At 45.2% G+C, this 15,756-nt stretch overlaps 1 protein-coding gene across 1 annotated transcript in view; it reads right to left on the bottom strand.

Annotated features, from left to right (window-relative positions):
- Positions 1 to 15,756, bottom strand: part of ACOX3 (acyl-CoA oxidase 3, pristanoyl) — a 502,436-nt gene that overhangs the window by 217,466 nt on the left and 269,214 nt on the right. Inside the window, exon 9 of the mRNA XM_078678532.1 lies at positions 5,963 to 6,145. Within this exon, the coding sequence (XP_078534658.1) occupies positions 5,963 to 6,145 (183 nt within the window). The remainder of the gene's footprint in view (positions 1 to 5,962; positions 6,146 to 15,756) is intronic.

Raw genomic sequence — 15,756 nt, forward strand, 5'->3', positions numbered from 1 at the left:
AGTCAAACCGTTTATTTTGCTACAAGAAACCTTACAAAAAATACAGTATAAATATTTTGTTTAATTATTTCACAATACCTATTAAAATATACCTACAGTTTACAATAAAATTACATAAACACATGTAGAATAGAGCAATTACATTACAGTTAAATAAAAACATACAAGCTCTGACATCTTTCACCAAGGTATCTCCCTTATCTGAGTCTTAATCCATTTTAATCATCCTTAGATATTCTGATCTTCACAGCTGTAACTTTAGAGATCGCCAAACTAATGCAAGGGGCATTTACCCTCAACAATTCAACAAAAGCCGGCCTTTGAGAATAGTGATCCAGTGACAATAAAATTGGTATTAAAAACGTATTTTGGGGGATTTATAAAATTTACCAAAGAAAAGACAATGCTTGAAGGTTTGGGGAAATATTGCATCACACAAATATGGGAAGCAAGTACTGTTAACAATTCTATCCTTAGGAGAACTCAGTGTTTCAGAAAAAAAAAATCAAATCTGCACTGGTAGACCTGGCATTCTTAGGGTGTTTTTTCTCCTAACTTTTTGCCTTCAACCCTCCTGTTTTGCTGCCTTTGTTTTTGCTGGCCTGAGGACTCTTTACTTTTTACCACTGCTAGCCAAAGCGAAAGAGCTTGTGCTCTCTCCTTAAAACATGGTAGAATTGTCTTAAACACACTTGGCATATTTTACTTACCTGGAAGTCCAAAGTAAAGTGGCACTACCTGTGTCCAGGGCCTGTATATTAAATGCTACTAGTGGGCCAGGATGGTGAGCAAAAGAATGATGGATTTAACCCTGATCTCTTGACTGGGGGTGAAAGTTTGATTTGCTCTGCATTCCGTTCATCATCTGTGTGTCTTTTGTTTTCTCGCCCTAAGTGCACCGGGTATGCCCAGACGTGGGTCCTGGGCTCACCGTGTCACTGGATTCAAGCTAGCCTGGCTGTTGAGGGGTGATGCCCCGAAACCGGTCCCAGGATGTTTGTTTCCAGTCCAGGGAGGACCTGGCTTGGCAGTTCAGGCTGGACTGTTCCCATGAGGCATATGGTCAGGACAGATTTGCATATGCTGGGTCTAAACTGGGGTGACATGACGAGCAAAAGAATTATGGATTTAACCCAGATCTCTTTACTGGGGGTGAATGTTTGATTTGCTCTGCATTCCATCCATCATCTGTTTGTCTTTTCCTTTCTCGACCTAAGTGCCCCGGGTATGCCCAGATGTGGGTCCCAGGCTCACTGTGCCACTGGATTCAAGCTAGCCTGGCTGATGAGGGGTGAAACCCCGAAACCGGTCCCAGGATGCTTATTATCAGTCCAAGGAGGACCTGGTTTGGCAGTTCGGGTTGAACTGTTCCCAAGAGGCACAGGGTCAGGATGGATTTGCATATGGCTGGGTCTGAACTGGGGTGGCATGGTGAGTTAAAGAATGATGCATTTAACCCAGATCTCTTGACTGGGGTGAATGTTTGATTTGCTCTGCATTCCGTCCATCATCTGTGTGTCTTTTGCTTCACAAATAGTGGGCCGGCAGCACTGATTATTTGGTCCTCTGAAGGGATCCGGAGGCATTCAGCAGGACCCTAAATAAATAGTCACTCTGCATATGTGAAAATAATGTGCACCTTCCGTAGAGACGTCCAGGCTGGAAGTCTTTTTGGATGGTGCACCATACTAACACGTTGGGCACACTAAGTCTGTTTAAGTGCATGAAGAGTTGGTCTGTTCTATCGTTCTGTAGTAGGCGAACCCCTTGAAGTGAATTGGATCATTGAACACCTGACCGCCTAGTTCCTGTGGTGGCCATTATATTGACATTCTTTTCACATATGCAGAGTGACTATTTTTATTTTACGGAGTTTTATATAACGCTAACTTGACCCGGTTTGGGGTATCAGAGCACTTTACATAGCACCAGTTGCGTTACATGAGGACACATTCATTTTCGGGAGGCACGGGGAGATTAAGTGATTTGCCCAGAATCACAGGATGTTCAACGTCATTGCCGAGACTCGAACCCGGTTCCCCTGGTTCAAGGTCGACCTCCCTAGCCGTTAGGCCAACTCATCTATTTAGGGTTCTGATGAATGCCTCCGGATCCCTTTAGGGGTCCAAATAATGGCAGAAACATGTTGACCTTTTTCTAGGGATGTATTGGCTTTATCTCTAGTCCTCCTGCTTTTTATCTGTGTCCCTGTGACCACCCAATAAAGTTTTAGTGGATCCAGAGATACACTTTTAATCACTCACAACTTTTTCTGCACTCAGCCCCGCAGTCACCACTATCCATACGCTCATCTCTGAGAAAACACCTCAGCTCCTCCCCTCGGGGAGTCGCAACCCACACCTTGATGTGAGGAGGGAACCCATATGACGAAGCATGTCACCTAACGGTGAGTGAGGGTTCTTGTCCTGAAGGAATTCTCTCCCCTCTGCTGACATTTCACCATTCTTATCTTCTTCTCTCTTACACACAGCCGGACGTACTCTTTGTGATAATACATGTTCTATTGAGGGATCAGTACCTCCTGGCTCTGTCTCCGATCCCCTCTGATCCTAAGTGTGTCGACAAACATTAAATCCAATGTATGAAATTGTTCTACATTCTGTCCATCAATTGTTCTTTTTGCATTTGTCTCCCCGAGTGGGACGGGTATGCAAAGACGTGGGTCACTTGCTCTCCATGACACTGGAGTCAAGCTATTCTGGCTGATGAGGGGTGAAACCATGAAACCGGTCCTTGGATGCTTGTTTTCAGTCCGAGGAGGACCTGGCCTGGCAGTTCGGGCTGGACTGTTCCCATTGGGTGCAGGGTCCAGACTGATTTGGATATGGCTGGGTTCAAACTGGGATGGCATGGGGATAGCACATCAGGCTCTAAACAGAAAGGCAAGACTAAAATAATAAAGTAAAAACAAAAATACTGGCACTGAAGGGAACTACCTTATGCGTGGAATTGTTCATTGTGAGAGAGTAACATACAGTCACTCCAAGTGAAGTTAACCAGTGGTTAAATAATCTGACCCACTGCAAATGCTGTATGTTGCAGTAGGAGGAAGCCCACAGACCAATGGATGAAGAAACCGGTCTGAAAGCCCTTTAAAGTAAGTATATTATTCAAATAAATGCCATAAAATTAAAAGGTCATAGCTAATGCCAAACCTAAGAAACTCCAAGTGCTCTAACACTTCTGTGGGTATGAGACCACTTCCAAGTGACCTAATATCTTACGTAAATGCATGTATTTATTTTGACATTTTCAACAGAAGCTTCACATGCTGGGATTTTTGTACATCCCTTGCCAATGTCAAAAGCCAAACTATAAATTCTGTGTGTAACGTGTTTTGGACGGACCCGGTGGCAACAATGTCCTGCTAGTGTTTATGCAAGGTTAGTGTAAAAGTGTTTAACTGCAGTGTAAAGTTCCAGTCAGTGTTGAGCATTGTATAAACTCCCTTTAGCTTTCTTCCTCCATAAAAGTTTCTAAATATTTCTGGTAAACTTGTACTCCGCTGAAACTGGGGTAAATGGAATCTATGAATGGATTGCCCATTCTCTGAAAGGTGGTAATTATAGCGTTATGAGACAATGTGCACTAGGACGGACTCAACAGAGAAATTACGTAACTTGCTGGGAGGTGTTAAGGTGTTGTTGTTGATGGCTATGACGTAATGAGAGTACAGTGTGTGATAGTATGCTGAGGAATAAAGACGTCTGTTACAGAGCTCCATGAATGGCGTTTTTATTTTGTATGCTCCTGGGCTGGGGAGGACGCTACAGTAATGAATGAAGCGTTGTACAGAATTCTACTGCACCAAAAGTGTTCTAGATTAAGTAACATTAATATCTCTACTCTTTACCTTTCATGAAAGTTTCCATTTCACAAAAAGTAGTAATTGTATATGTATAAGAAAGCTACACAATGATGCCTTTAATGCAACTGTTTACAATAACCACTGTTTGATAACAATAAACTGCATAGCACATCCACCACACCCACTGTTGTAGATAGTAGGTGTGAATTATTTGGTAAATACAAGGGACACTTATAAATTCAGTTACTGAGTCACTTAGTTTCCGCAGGGAATACAGTCAACCTTATTACCATTTTCCTTTCATTACTGTGCCATATTGTTCCAGAATCAGAAAGAACCCACAAATTTCCTACCACCCAGTGTTCCCTCTAGATCTCCCAATATAAATGCTACCTCACTTGTGTGGGTGGGACAAATGCCCGTGACAGGGAAGGGCCCAAAACGTATTGTGGAGACATCAAAAGTATCTATCACAAAATGACCCAGTTTTGCAAGGGGTCACCTACGTTTTTGGTCCCGGGCTCGGCGGCCATCTACACATTGCATTTTGGGCCGCTGTCAAGGGCACTAGGCCTAAACACGCAAGTGAGGTACCATTTCTATCGGTAGACAAGGGAAACTGCTGAGTGTGTGGAAGTGTAGCTCCCCGCAGATTACAGGTCTTTCCATCACAGAAATGTGAGGACATTTTTTTTAGACAAAGTTTGTGGTTTGCAGGGGATTCTGAGTAACAGAAACAGGTGAGAACCACACAATTCAGCCCACCCCGGATTCCCCCGAGAGTCTAATTTTAAAAAATGACCAGGATTGCTAGGTTTAACAAAATGCCAGTGGAGCTTGCAAAAAAAGGGGCAGTTTTCAGTGGAAAAATGTGATGTGTCTATATTTGGTTTTAGCCCATTTCCTATCACGGGCTCTAGGCCTACCCATGCAAGTTAGGTACCATTGCTATAAGGAGACTTGGAAGAACATAGAATAGTAAAACAAGTGTTTTACCAATAGTCTTTCTCTGCGTTTGTGCCTCCAAATGTAATACATTTTGAAAAATGCCCTATAATTCACATGCTAGTATGGGTACCTGCAAATTCAGTTTGTGTAAATAACCACGGATTCTAAACTGCATATCTTGTTCCCTTTTCAGAAATACATGGATTTCTTTGATACATATTTTTCATTCTTTATATTTTACCAAATGAATTGCTGTATACCTGGTACACAATGAAAAATTATGCCAAGGTGCAGAACAATTATTGGCTCTGTGTAACTCGAGTCCTTCGTGAACCTACAAGCCCTTTATATCTCCAAAACCAGAAGAGTACAGCAGACATAATGCTATGTTGCTTTAAAAATCTGCCACAGCTAGAAGAAGTTACAGGTGAAAATGTAGGCACAAATGGAAGTTTTTTTCAACTCAATTTCAATAATTGTTTTATTTCAACTGATAACTTATATAGGAAACCCTCAAAGGAAGGCACATAACAATAGGAAACATGGGCTATGTCCCAGTAAAATGCAAAAACTGTGTTGAAAAATGTGGTTTTCTGACAAAAGTCTGCCTGTTCCTGAAAGCTGGGAAGATGGTGATTTTAGCTCCACCAACCCTTTGATGATACCACTGCAAGGAATACAACAGATGCTTTCTTCATCAGCGCTTTTTTTTCCATTTGCCCCAAAAAACCAAAATGTAGCTGTATTTTCCACTAAATTTTCAGTCCCCTCCAGCGGAATCTACAAACTCTGGGTACCTTTAAAATGCCCAGAATGTTGGAAAAAAGGATACAAATTTAGAGTGGATACCTTGTATGGACAAAATGTTATGGGAGCCTAAGTGTGAATTACCCATAGTAGAAAAAAAGGCTTAAAACACTATTATGCAATGAAAGGTAGTTGCACAAATTAATGTGTGCAGCAGGGTTCAGCATCTATTTTTCCTGTGTTAGTTCTTCGCGCTCTCAGCAGCTGTGGTGGTGGGACACAAGGGAGGCAGGAGAAATGGAACTGGGGCACAGGCCACATCTGGCCTTCCTCTACAGACACCCCTACATAACAAACGTCTGAATACACATCAAGTATTTGGCCCGGAAACACAGCCATGACATTTTTTTAAATAATTGTTAAATGGCTATGTTTTACCTGCATTTGATATTCGAGTACAGGAATTTCTTCACTTTTTGTTGGTCCAAACTGACGTCGAGTTGCTGAAAAACGAATTGCTATCGACACAGCAAGATTTAAGTTTACGACAGCCATCCCTGTTATGGAAACTCTACCACTGGACAACGCTCCCAGGGAAGCACCGAAGCGTTGTTTGGGATCCTGAGGAAAGGAAGCAGGTGTGGGTTAGATTCAGGAGTAAGGGGGCACTCTGAGAATAGAACAAGTGATTACTGCATACACGTAGCAATACGGTATGAACTTTATTGAATGTGAATTATACTTAAAGTTTCGACCTAAAGTATCATTCTACTCAAAAGGCTGATGAAGATCGAGTAATATAATGCACATACATTTGACTACTCAAGAAGATACTATTTGCACTTAAAAAATATAGGATTATTAGCCCTGTGTCAATATGGAACTCAATGCATTTATCAATGAAAATTAAGTATTGTCCTTATTAACAGATACACCCATTGTCAAATCTACATCAACACAACTCACAAATATGTAGTCTAACAGGCCCTGAGATCAAGACCCGGGATAGGTCACAGGTGGGAGGTTGTGTAGATGGCAGGCTAATGCTCAGGCAGGAAATTTTTGATCAATCCTACAGATAGGCGCAGCGACATTACAAAGGGTCAAAGCAGATCGCACCAATAAAGCTTTAGGTATATACGCGTTGCTAAAACACCATAAAAGTAAGATGCAATATTAGTTAGGAACACATAGCCAATCAGGACCTCGCATACGTAGTGATCACTCGCTCCCCATGCCGGACATTTGGACACGTTATCCGCTGGCCACATTATGTCCACGCAAGGTAAAGACACGCCTGTGGAAACCATTAGACAATTAGATTATGACTCCAAAGGCAACAACCAACATTCCTCATCATATATGGAACGCCGGAATGGTTTACAACCTACTAAGTTTTATATGTAAGAAGAATACCTAGAGATTATACATTGAGACAGTCCTCAGACCTTGTGCCTGTAACTGTTCTTCCGGCCATAATGTTTAATTAAACAAACTATTCCTGTTTTGCCAAACGCCTCTTGTCTTCTGTTTTTAAGGAATTTCGAACTCAAGCAACACCTTACCAGGATGTGATGACAAAGCCAGCTGGTCGTGACGTAGGAAGAGTGGTTTGGGTCATGAAAGCAAGGAAGTACAATCTGCTGCATTTTGATTATGTAGTGTAAGACAGCCATAACAGCCATGCAAAGGGCTCCTCACATCTGTACGCGATGACTGCCACTGCACATGCTGCATTAAATGACAGCTATGTCTCTGTAAGCTCATCTAACTTGTTATGGGTTATGTCAGAACCTCTTTCAGAGAGCATCATGGCAACCAGTGGTCACTGGGCCTTTTACTCCTGATGTCCCAGGGCCCACCATACTACAGATTTGGAGCACCTGAGCAAAGTACCATTTCTGCACAGGACTCTTGCTTTTAACGTGGTCAAGCAGTCCAAAGCTCCCTCGGATGGAGGTAGATACAGGGTAGTGAACACAGTGTCACAATTCAAACGGTGCACTAAAGCAGCAGTAAATCATCAAATTATCTAGCCAAATAATCACTTCTTTTCTACTGTTTGCTAACACAAAGGAAAAATAGGACATTCACAAACAACTACACAATCCACCTGAGGTCAGGGCTGTAGTATTTCATTGGCAGTTCCCTGTCCCAGTCCCTCCTCGCGTTAACAATGGTGGTTATTCCCCATTCACTGTTGGTAACATTCAGTGTATCCACCACTATCAGCCAGAGTCTCAAGAGTCCCCTTTGACTCTAATTTAAAGTCAATAGTGTTCCCACAAGTTCCCCTGTGGCCGACAGGCCTGGAATCAGTCTTAACTGCACCGACAGGAGTGAAGCATCTGGAGTTTCTTAGGGGGCCCGGTCTGTGGGTGCTCAAAGCAGCTGCAACTAAGTTCTGGTGAGTCTGTTGCATGCAGCTCAGGTGGCTACAATTAGCGAGCACAGCGTTCCTCACTCATGGTCACGCTCCAAAAGCGACAGCAGATTCTCAGAGTTTCCTTCTGCAGGGTAAGTGACTGGTCATTTTCCTGTGGGGGAGAGGGTGCGCAGGTACTCCCACAGTATCCTCACTTCTCCAGCGGAGTGTTGCAGATCAGGTTGCATTCCTTGATGTTCCTGGCAACCCCCTGTGGCATACGGAGTCATCGTATCTCACAGCACAGAGGCGCCCGCTGGCACCGTGAAGTATTCGGGTGCGCCTCCTCCTGCCACACAGGTTCGTGACTCGCAGCCCGCTTCTGCACAAGGCGACGACCCTTACTGCCCGGCAGTCTTTTTCACGGAGGCCCCTCCTGGCATAGGGGGTCATTGACTCAGCACTACATATGGGTTCTGGCCCAATTGGAACAACGTGGCAAACGGCTCACTTCATAGTGGCCCTTCCATGGCATACAGGTGTCGCCAACTCTGTCTTGCACATGGGCAATGACCAGACTCCGAAGTTCCTGCTCTAACGGGTTGGGGGAGATCTTTCCAAGCTGTGGCTTCTCAGCTGTGAAATAGCCTTCCTCTCTCTTTTAGACAGAATCTGGGCCTCCTTACTTTTAGGAGGAGTCTAAAAACATGGCTCTTTCAGCTTTGTGTTTCCACTTTATAGGAATGCTTTGTTTGTTGTTAAGTGGTCTCTGTTTTCCAGGCGCCGGGACACTCCTGGGAGTAGCTGTGCGCTCTATAAATACCTGATAACATAACATAACATAACATCAATGGTGTGAAAAACTTTTTGGGGCATTTGACACTTCACTTCCTGGCTCCTGCTGGCTCCTGGAGGGTCTCGACCCGACGCTGCTGCCCTGCTGTGCCCTTGTCCTCCCGCCGCCGCACATACCATCGCGGCCGCAGTGAGGAGGACTACGTCATCCAGACTCCTCAGCGGCTGAGCCCGCCCTCGCCAATCACCGCGCCCAGAGGTGCTTTAAACTCTGCTTGCCTCCCGCGTCGCGGGAACGTGCGCGGGACGAGCCGGGCGAAGCCCGGGCAAAGGGCGGGCCGTCTGTGGCCGTAGAAGGACGGGACGGGCCACCCCCCTAATATTTCTCCACCACCATAGGAACTGTCGTCTATATAAAGGTACTCTGGGAGCTTTACGACTTTGGACTTTAATTTATAAATGTAATAGTATCTGGTGGTTGCACTATCACACATCGCCATAAGCTGCTTGTAATATTCTGGGGTTGAAGCGATATGTACAGTGCCTAGTGTAACTCTGTAACATAGTGTAGCAGTGCCTAACCAAAGGGAAATGTCAAAACCTGTCTTCTCATGCCGTATCACTAGGCTTCAGGCGACTAAGGCGCAACCCCTACCTAGTCTTACGGCCATTGATAAAATGCTCCAGAAGACCATCAGGGTTGTTGCTTCTGCAATATAGAGCATGGAACGGCGACTATCTATTACCCCTGCGGTTCCTTCCACCCAGGCCGAGGGGGACTTGACGGCCGGTACCGTTATGCCACCGGATTTTAGTTCCTCGCTTATGTGTTCCTTTTCAGACCTACCATGTGCACAAATCGTCCATGATGTAATTGATACGCCTGCGGTCCCTATCTCGCCCCCACATCCCGTAGCTAGAAGGGCACCTACATTTAACTTGAAAAGTAAGAAAAGGAAAAATAAAAAACCTGCTACAAAATTAACGACTACATCTGCTGGAACCCAGGCCACCGCGGGACCCCCGCTGCGTGATCTATGTACTCCTGTGTGGGCCACACATCTCTTATCTGATCTAGAAGCCCACATTGAACAGATTATCAGTTCCTATCTCAAACCCTTGACATCTAAGCTTGACCGATTGACCACTGCAATTAACAGTCTAGGTCAAGGGAGACCTCAGTCTGCGGCTATATCGGGGAAAGCAATTAATGGTACACCACCTAAACCTAGTGACCCCAATCCCCCATCACTAGGAGTAAACAAATCAGCTGAATCGGCTAAGGTAATAGCAAATCCTTCATTGATCCTTGCTGCACCCACGATAGGGGAGGGCTGCTGGGAAACCCCAAGTGACAAAAGCCTCCACTGGAAATAAGCCAGGGGCCCCGAATCCCCACCCCCGCTCTAATAGTAAAAATACGGAAGAGGGGACTTTACCAGCTTTGTCCACCCTTAACCTTCCAGTTGAGTCCTTACCATACGTGGTGGTTTTAGTGGGGGTTCCTCCCTTAACCCAGGGTAAAAGTGAGGATCATTCCGAACGAAAAAACAAATGCATTCAATGGCTTAATGTAAATAGGCCCCTTCCTCCCAATGTATCGGGGGAAATACTCTGTGTAAGAAGGGTTGGGTGGATTGGGTCTGGGGCTAAAAACATCGCGGGGAATTGTGTAGTGATCAACTTTAGGAGTACAAGCGCGGTAGATTATATCTGTAGTAGGTCACCATCTTGGGCAAACACCCAAATCTTCCCTCTGCATCTTTCATATTTTTATCCTAATACCCACTCTAGACAGTATAGAGGCATTCGACAGGAGGAAGGACAGAACATCCCGCAACTAAAAGATTACCAGGGACTACCCCCGTGGGAGGTTAGCCATCTGCCGCCCCCCCTTCTCTCACATTTCCCACATAGGAATAGGTTCAGTGCACTGGAGCAGGTCGAATGACGCCACAAGGGGAGCAACGGTCACAGTAGCTTACCCCCGAGGCCAACAAGTCTCATAGCAGACACCACTGAGCTAAATCTTTGTGAGAAGGGTGGGAATAAGGGAGTTACACTAGACTTGCTCTCTACGGTTCACAGGGTGCTACACTTGCTATCTTGGAATGTTGCTGGGCTGCAAAAAAGCTGGTTTTACCAGAGTGGAACGCGTTTATCGAGAAGTTCAATATCTGCATTTTCCAAGAGACTTGGAGTTTGCTCCCAGTGTACAAATCAGGGTATTCAACCTTCTTCTCGCCCGCATCAAGCTCCGGGAAGGGCAGACCCGCGGGGGGCCTTCATATATGGATAAAGATTGCACTGAATTGGGATATCACTATCCACGAACCAGTGTGCGAGGATATTTTACATCTTTCATTCGCAGGGCACAATAAGGGGAGTAGGATAGACCTACTCAATGTTTATGCAAGAGGATCCCCAGGGGAGCAAATGTCAAGTACAATAGCGACCCTTGAGCAGGTACTAGCTAAATGCCCCCCGCTCTCCAAAATCATAGTGGGAGGGGATTTCAACTGTACATTTGAACCCCTAAGTAGGGACAATCCCCTGGCTATAGAGGACGACGGACTCTAGATGGTCTATACCGGCCCTGTCACTAGCACCAATCAGAAAATGGTCTACAAGGGCAATACAGATTAATGCCCTGACCATGGAATACAACCTAAGAGCGCTAAATGGCAGGACAAGCTCAGACCGTGACGGGGCAAACACCTTTAATAGGCCTATCGGCCCGTCGAGAATAGATTATATCCTACTTGACGTCACCTTGTGGCGAGATCTAATTGATATGGAGGTAGTACCTTCTCAGGACCGTGACCACAACCCCTTATGTACGAAGTTATGGTGGGGCACTTTAAATGGAATTGGGAATAAAGCCCCCTTGAGGACAACTAAGGAGGTCGTCCCCTTTAATTCCAATCGTAGGCTGAAATGGGATAAGGTTCAATCACAGGAAGGGAACCTTGACAGGATTAAGGCTCACTTAGCAGAACTAATTGTAGACCTAGAGGAACTCGAATTAGCAAATGGTAGTGTTCAGGGCCCGCCTTTTTCGCTGGCCTATAAAAATGTAATAGAGAAAGTGGGCCACTATTTCTCCATTCAGGGCAATAAGTGTAAACTGAACCACAAACAGGCAAAATCCAGTAACCCTTGGTACACAGACCGGTGCAGGGAAATAAGGAAGGAGCTATCAGCCGCCCTGCTTAAAAAGAATCCTTCACTAGTTAGAGCGGCTAGGAAGGATTATGCCAGGTCATTAGTGTTAGCCAAACGTGAGTGGGATGAACAACATTGGCAGGTCCTTAAATCTGCAGCCAATATGAAGAATTCTTCACTGTTCTGGGATTTGATTAATAAAGCCAGGCGGCGGAGCATGGCTCCCATTAGTAATCATATAACAGAACAACAATGGTATTCCCACTTCCTTGCTTTGTATGATGGAGCAGATGTGATACGCCCCTCTCCCTTAGCCTCTGACAGCGAGGGCCAAGCGCCATCGGTGTTCGCAGAACCATTCTTGACCACTGAGGTAACATTGGCCATTAAACATCTAACCCCGGGGAAGGTGGCGGGTCCTGACGGGCTACCAGGGGACCTCCTCCTGGACGAACCCGTAGTCTGGGCCAGACTCATCGCCCTAATAATGAATTTGATCTCTAAGGGCAACCCAGTGCCGGATTCGTGGAAGGGAGCAAAGGTTGTAACCGTGTATAAGAAGGGGGCGAGAGATGACCCTACCAACTACAGACCGATCAGTCTAATAGACGTGATCCAGAAGGTGGTGGGCAGGGTCATCATCTCCAGGGTGGGTGTCTGGATGGAAGAGAATATTCTTTTCCATTTTCAAGCGGGTTTTAGACAAAAAGTGGGCCCGATGGATCAGGTCTTCCGATTTTTTGCGATCTATTGGAAGGCCGTGACCATAGGTAAGGGCAGCCTGTACCTGGCATTTATAGATCTCAAAACAGCTTTTGATCTAGTTCCCCGTGCCAGGCTGTGGGACATCCTAGAGAAGATGGGTTTCCCGGGGTCTCTCCTGCGTTTTATTGTGAAACTTCACGAGGGAAATTATGCTAGGATCAGATGGGGCTCCCAGGGGCAACTGACAGAGAGGGTGCCTGTGAGGAGTGGAGTCCGCCAGGGATGTGTCATGGCACCGACCCTGTTCTCCCTCTTTGTGAATGGTGTAGTGGATCACCTGAGGGAGGAAGTGGCCGACGCCCTACCCCTGGCAGGGGAGAAAACACCTACCCTGCTCTTCGCGGACGACACCCTGCTGATCTCTAAAACCCCCATAGGCCTTCAAAAGCTCTTGGATCGTTTTAGTGCGTTCTGCAAGGATAGAGGCCTTACCATCAATACCTCCAAGACAAAGCTTATGGCCATCTCACCCTCCAAGAGATTCAGGAACAATGTTTCGCTCAGCGGTGCCCCCTTGGAGTTGGTAGATTCATTCGACTATTTGGGGGTCAGGGTTAATAGTCGGATGAATTGGAAAGATCATTTGGCCAAAATGCTTTTAAATCACAAAAGAGGGTCAGGGGCTATTTTGAGGGAACAGCGGGAGTCAACGAGTAAACCGGTGGTACCGGCTCTCGCTGTGTATGAAGGCCAAGCATTACCATCAGCACTATATGGATCCGAGCTGTGGGGGTTCGAGAACATAACTGATCTAGTTACATCTGAAAATAGGTTCTTGAGAGACCTGGTGTCCCTTCCCGTTTCCACCCAGCTAAATCCACTACGGCAAGACACGGGCAGGCAGTTCTTTAAAAGATGTAGTTCGCTTGCGGCCGCTACTTTTCTGGGTACGACTCAGAAGGACCTAGGAGCTCCATAACTACGCAGCAGTTCTAGACGAACTCCTTTTGCTCAACTCTGGGAATAAGATCAAGTGGTTGAGCAATTTGAGGCAGCTGGTTTTAAAATTGGGCCTGAGTGTATCATGGACGAGCCAAACACCCCCCTCTAAGCTAGTGATCAAGAAACTTTACTGGGATTGGGTTCAGGAGGAGGCCACATCTAGAGGTGCAGGGGTCCCCTTACAGAGCGGTTCCTTGAGTTTTAATTGGCAAGGAAATTTGAACCTTTCCTAGATTTTATAGAAAAACCACTGGATAGATCACTCTATCTAAAACTCAGGTTTGGGACCCTCCCGGTGAATGATTTCACCTCTGGGTGGAACAACCCAGGCAGTGTACCCAAACCCTGTCCTGGGTGTGCAGCCCCCAAAGAGTCTGTGGCCCATCTCCTTTTCGCTTGCCCGGCCTACAGGGGCGCAAGGAAGATATGGTTAAAACCATTATGCTTGGGGCTGGGCCTCAGGTGCCATAAAATTGCCTTGCGGGTCCTCAGCACCGAAACAATCTTCCCTTGCCATGGTGTGTGGGGTAGCCACATTTTTGGGCAGTGCTTGGCAGACTCGTATGCGGAGGGTAAAATCCACCCCCATAGCAACCTGATTTGTTTGATGGATGCATGTTAGGATGACTTAGGCTGTCATGTATCTGTTTTTATTGTATATCTTGTTGCTTTTAGCATTGTGGTTTTAACGTGTTGATGTCTGTACACAAGGATTGGTGGGTTCTTGTTTTTTATTCTTTTAACTGTATAAGACTGTATACTTTTATGATGAAATGCTATCGAATAAAGTACTTCTACTACTACATCAATGCAGCAGCAGTTTCCTCACACCTCGCAGTGGCAGTCCATTCGACAGGGCAGGCAGGCACTGGTGCTGGTGCTCAAGGCTCCAGGGCAGAGGTTCTTTGATTCCCCAGGTGATATCCCCTGAGCTAGTAGTGGGACTAGCAGGCCTTGGCCCATAGTCATGGGTACAGGCAGAAGTCTTGCAGAGCTTACCCATTTCACACCACTCATCTAGCTGCTTGGCAGATTACAGATTTGGGGGTCTCTAACTCTCCTTCTTGTAGTACATTTCCAGACTACAAATGTGATTTAGGGACTCAGTCTTTGACATTTTATGTTGGGGTTCTGCTTCTTTTGAAGTGTCCACTCCTCTGCTCTCTCCCTCTTGAAAATGATGTTGCTCCTTAACATTAAGATAATTTACCAAGAATGGGACAGACAATCACTATTTACCTTATTTACCTCTCTGTACTAGAAGATACTAGAAACGTTAAGGCAGACCTAAACAGGAAAGACAGCATTGAACACATATTGTTTTACTTCTCATTCTTCAAATTACACTAGGAAATAAAAAAAATCGTTTTTCAATTGATGAAATGTAATCAAGTTACATGTTTTCCCATTTCATACCAGATCTACTTCATTTCAATGTTTTGTCTGATTTTTGCCAGTCGGCCATCTTTAATTGATCTTGTTCGCTGACTGAATCAGTAGCCTCCCTACCGGGCACTCACAGCTACACTGCATTCATTCTCTCTGGCAGAAATCAGCCACATTTTGAGAACTGGATACACCGCATGAGCGTACCACTTTAGCCATAGAGCTCCAGTCGGAGCTTGTTACCAGTATTTAACTTATTTTTTCAATGCTCTTCCTGGGATCTCGCTTTAATCTACCCGCATCCCACACAAGCTGCAATACTCCGCCCTGTGCTTGTTTGCAGATAGGGATGGTACATTTTTTTTTACGGAATTTGGAGTTTACGTTAGCACAGATATCCGACAGGATTATCAGCGGCCGAGTAAGTTAGACCAAATATCACATTGATTATGCTTACTTTCTAGACATGTCTTTCCCGTGTCCATTCTAATCCTTACAAAATTTGTATAAGATATTATTTAATTTGCTACAAACTTACTAACTTGCTTTTACTCACCTCTGTGGTGTTTCTTTTGGCAATAACACTATTAGCCCTTATCGCTCTTTTTTACAGCTGTCCTTATTCTAACAGTAAACCTAAGTAACCTCTTTGATTATATTAGTGAAGGACTCGATTACACCTGTTTTTCTTCAACTCAGGGACATTACCATGCCCACTTTACTAAGTCTCTACACTGCCTATGGTACTAACCTCATCCATTGCAGTCACTTGAATGAATCCCTACATAGCTGGCTTATTTGAGGTAATACTTTA

The sequence above is a fragment of the Lissotriton helveticus genome, chromosome 2_2 (assembly GCF_964261635.1).
Source record: "Lissotriton helveticus chromosome 2_2, aLisHel1.1, whole genome shotgun sequence".
Classification (NCBI taxonomy): domain Eukaryota; kingdom Metazoa; phylum Chordata; class Amphibia; order Caudata; family Salamandridae; genus Lissotriton; species Lissotriton helveticus.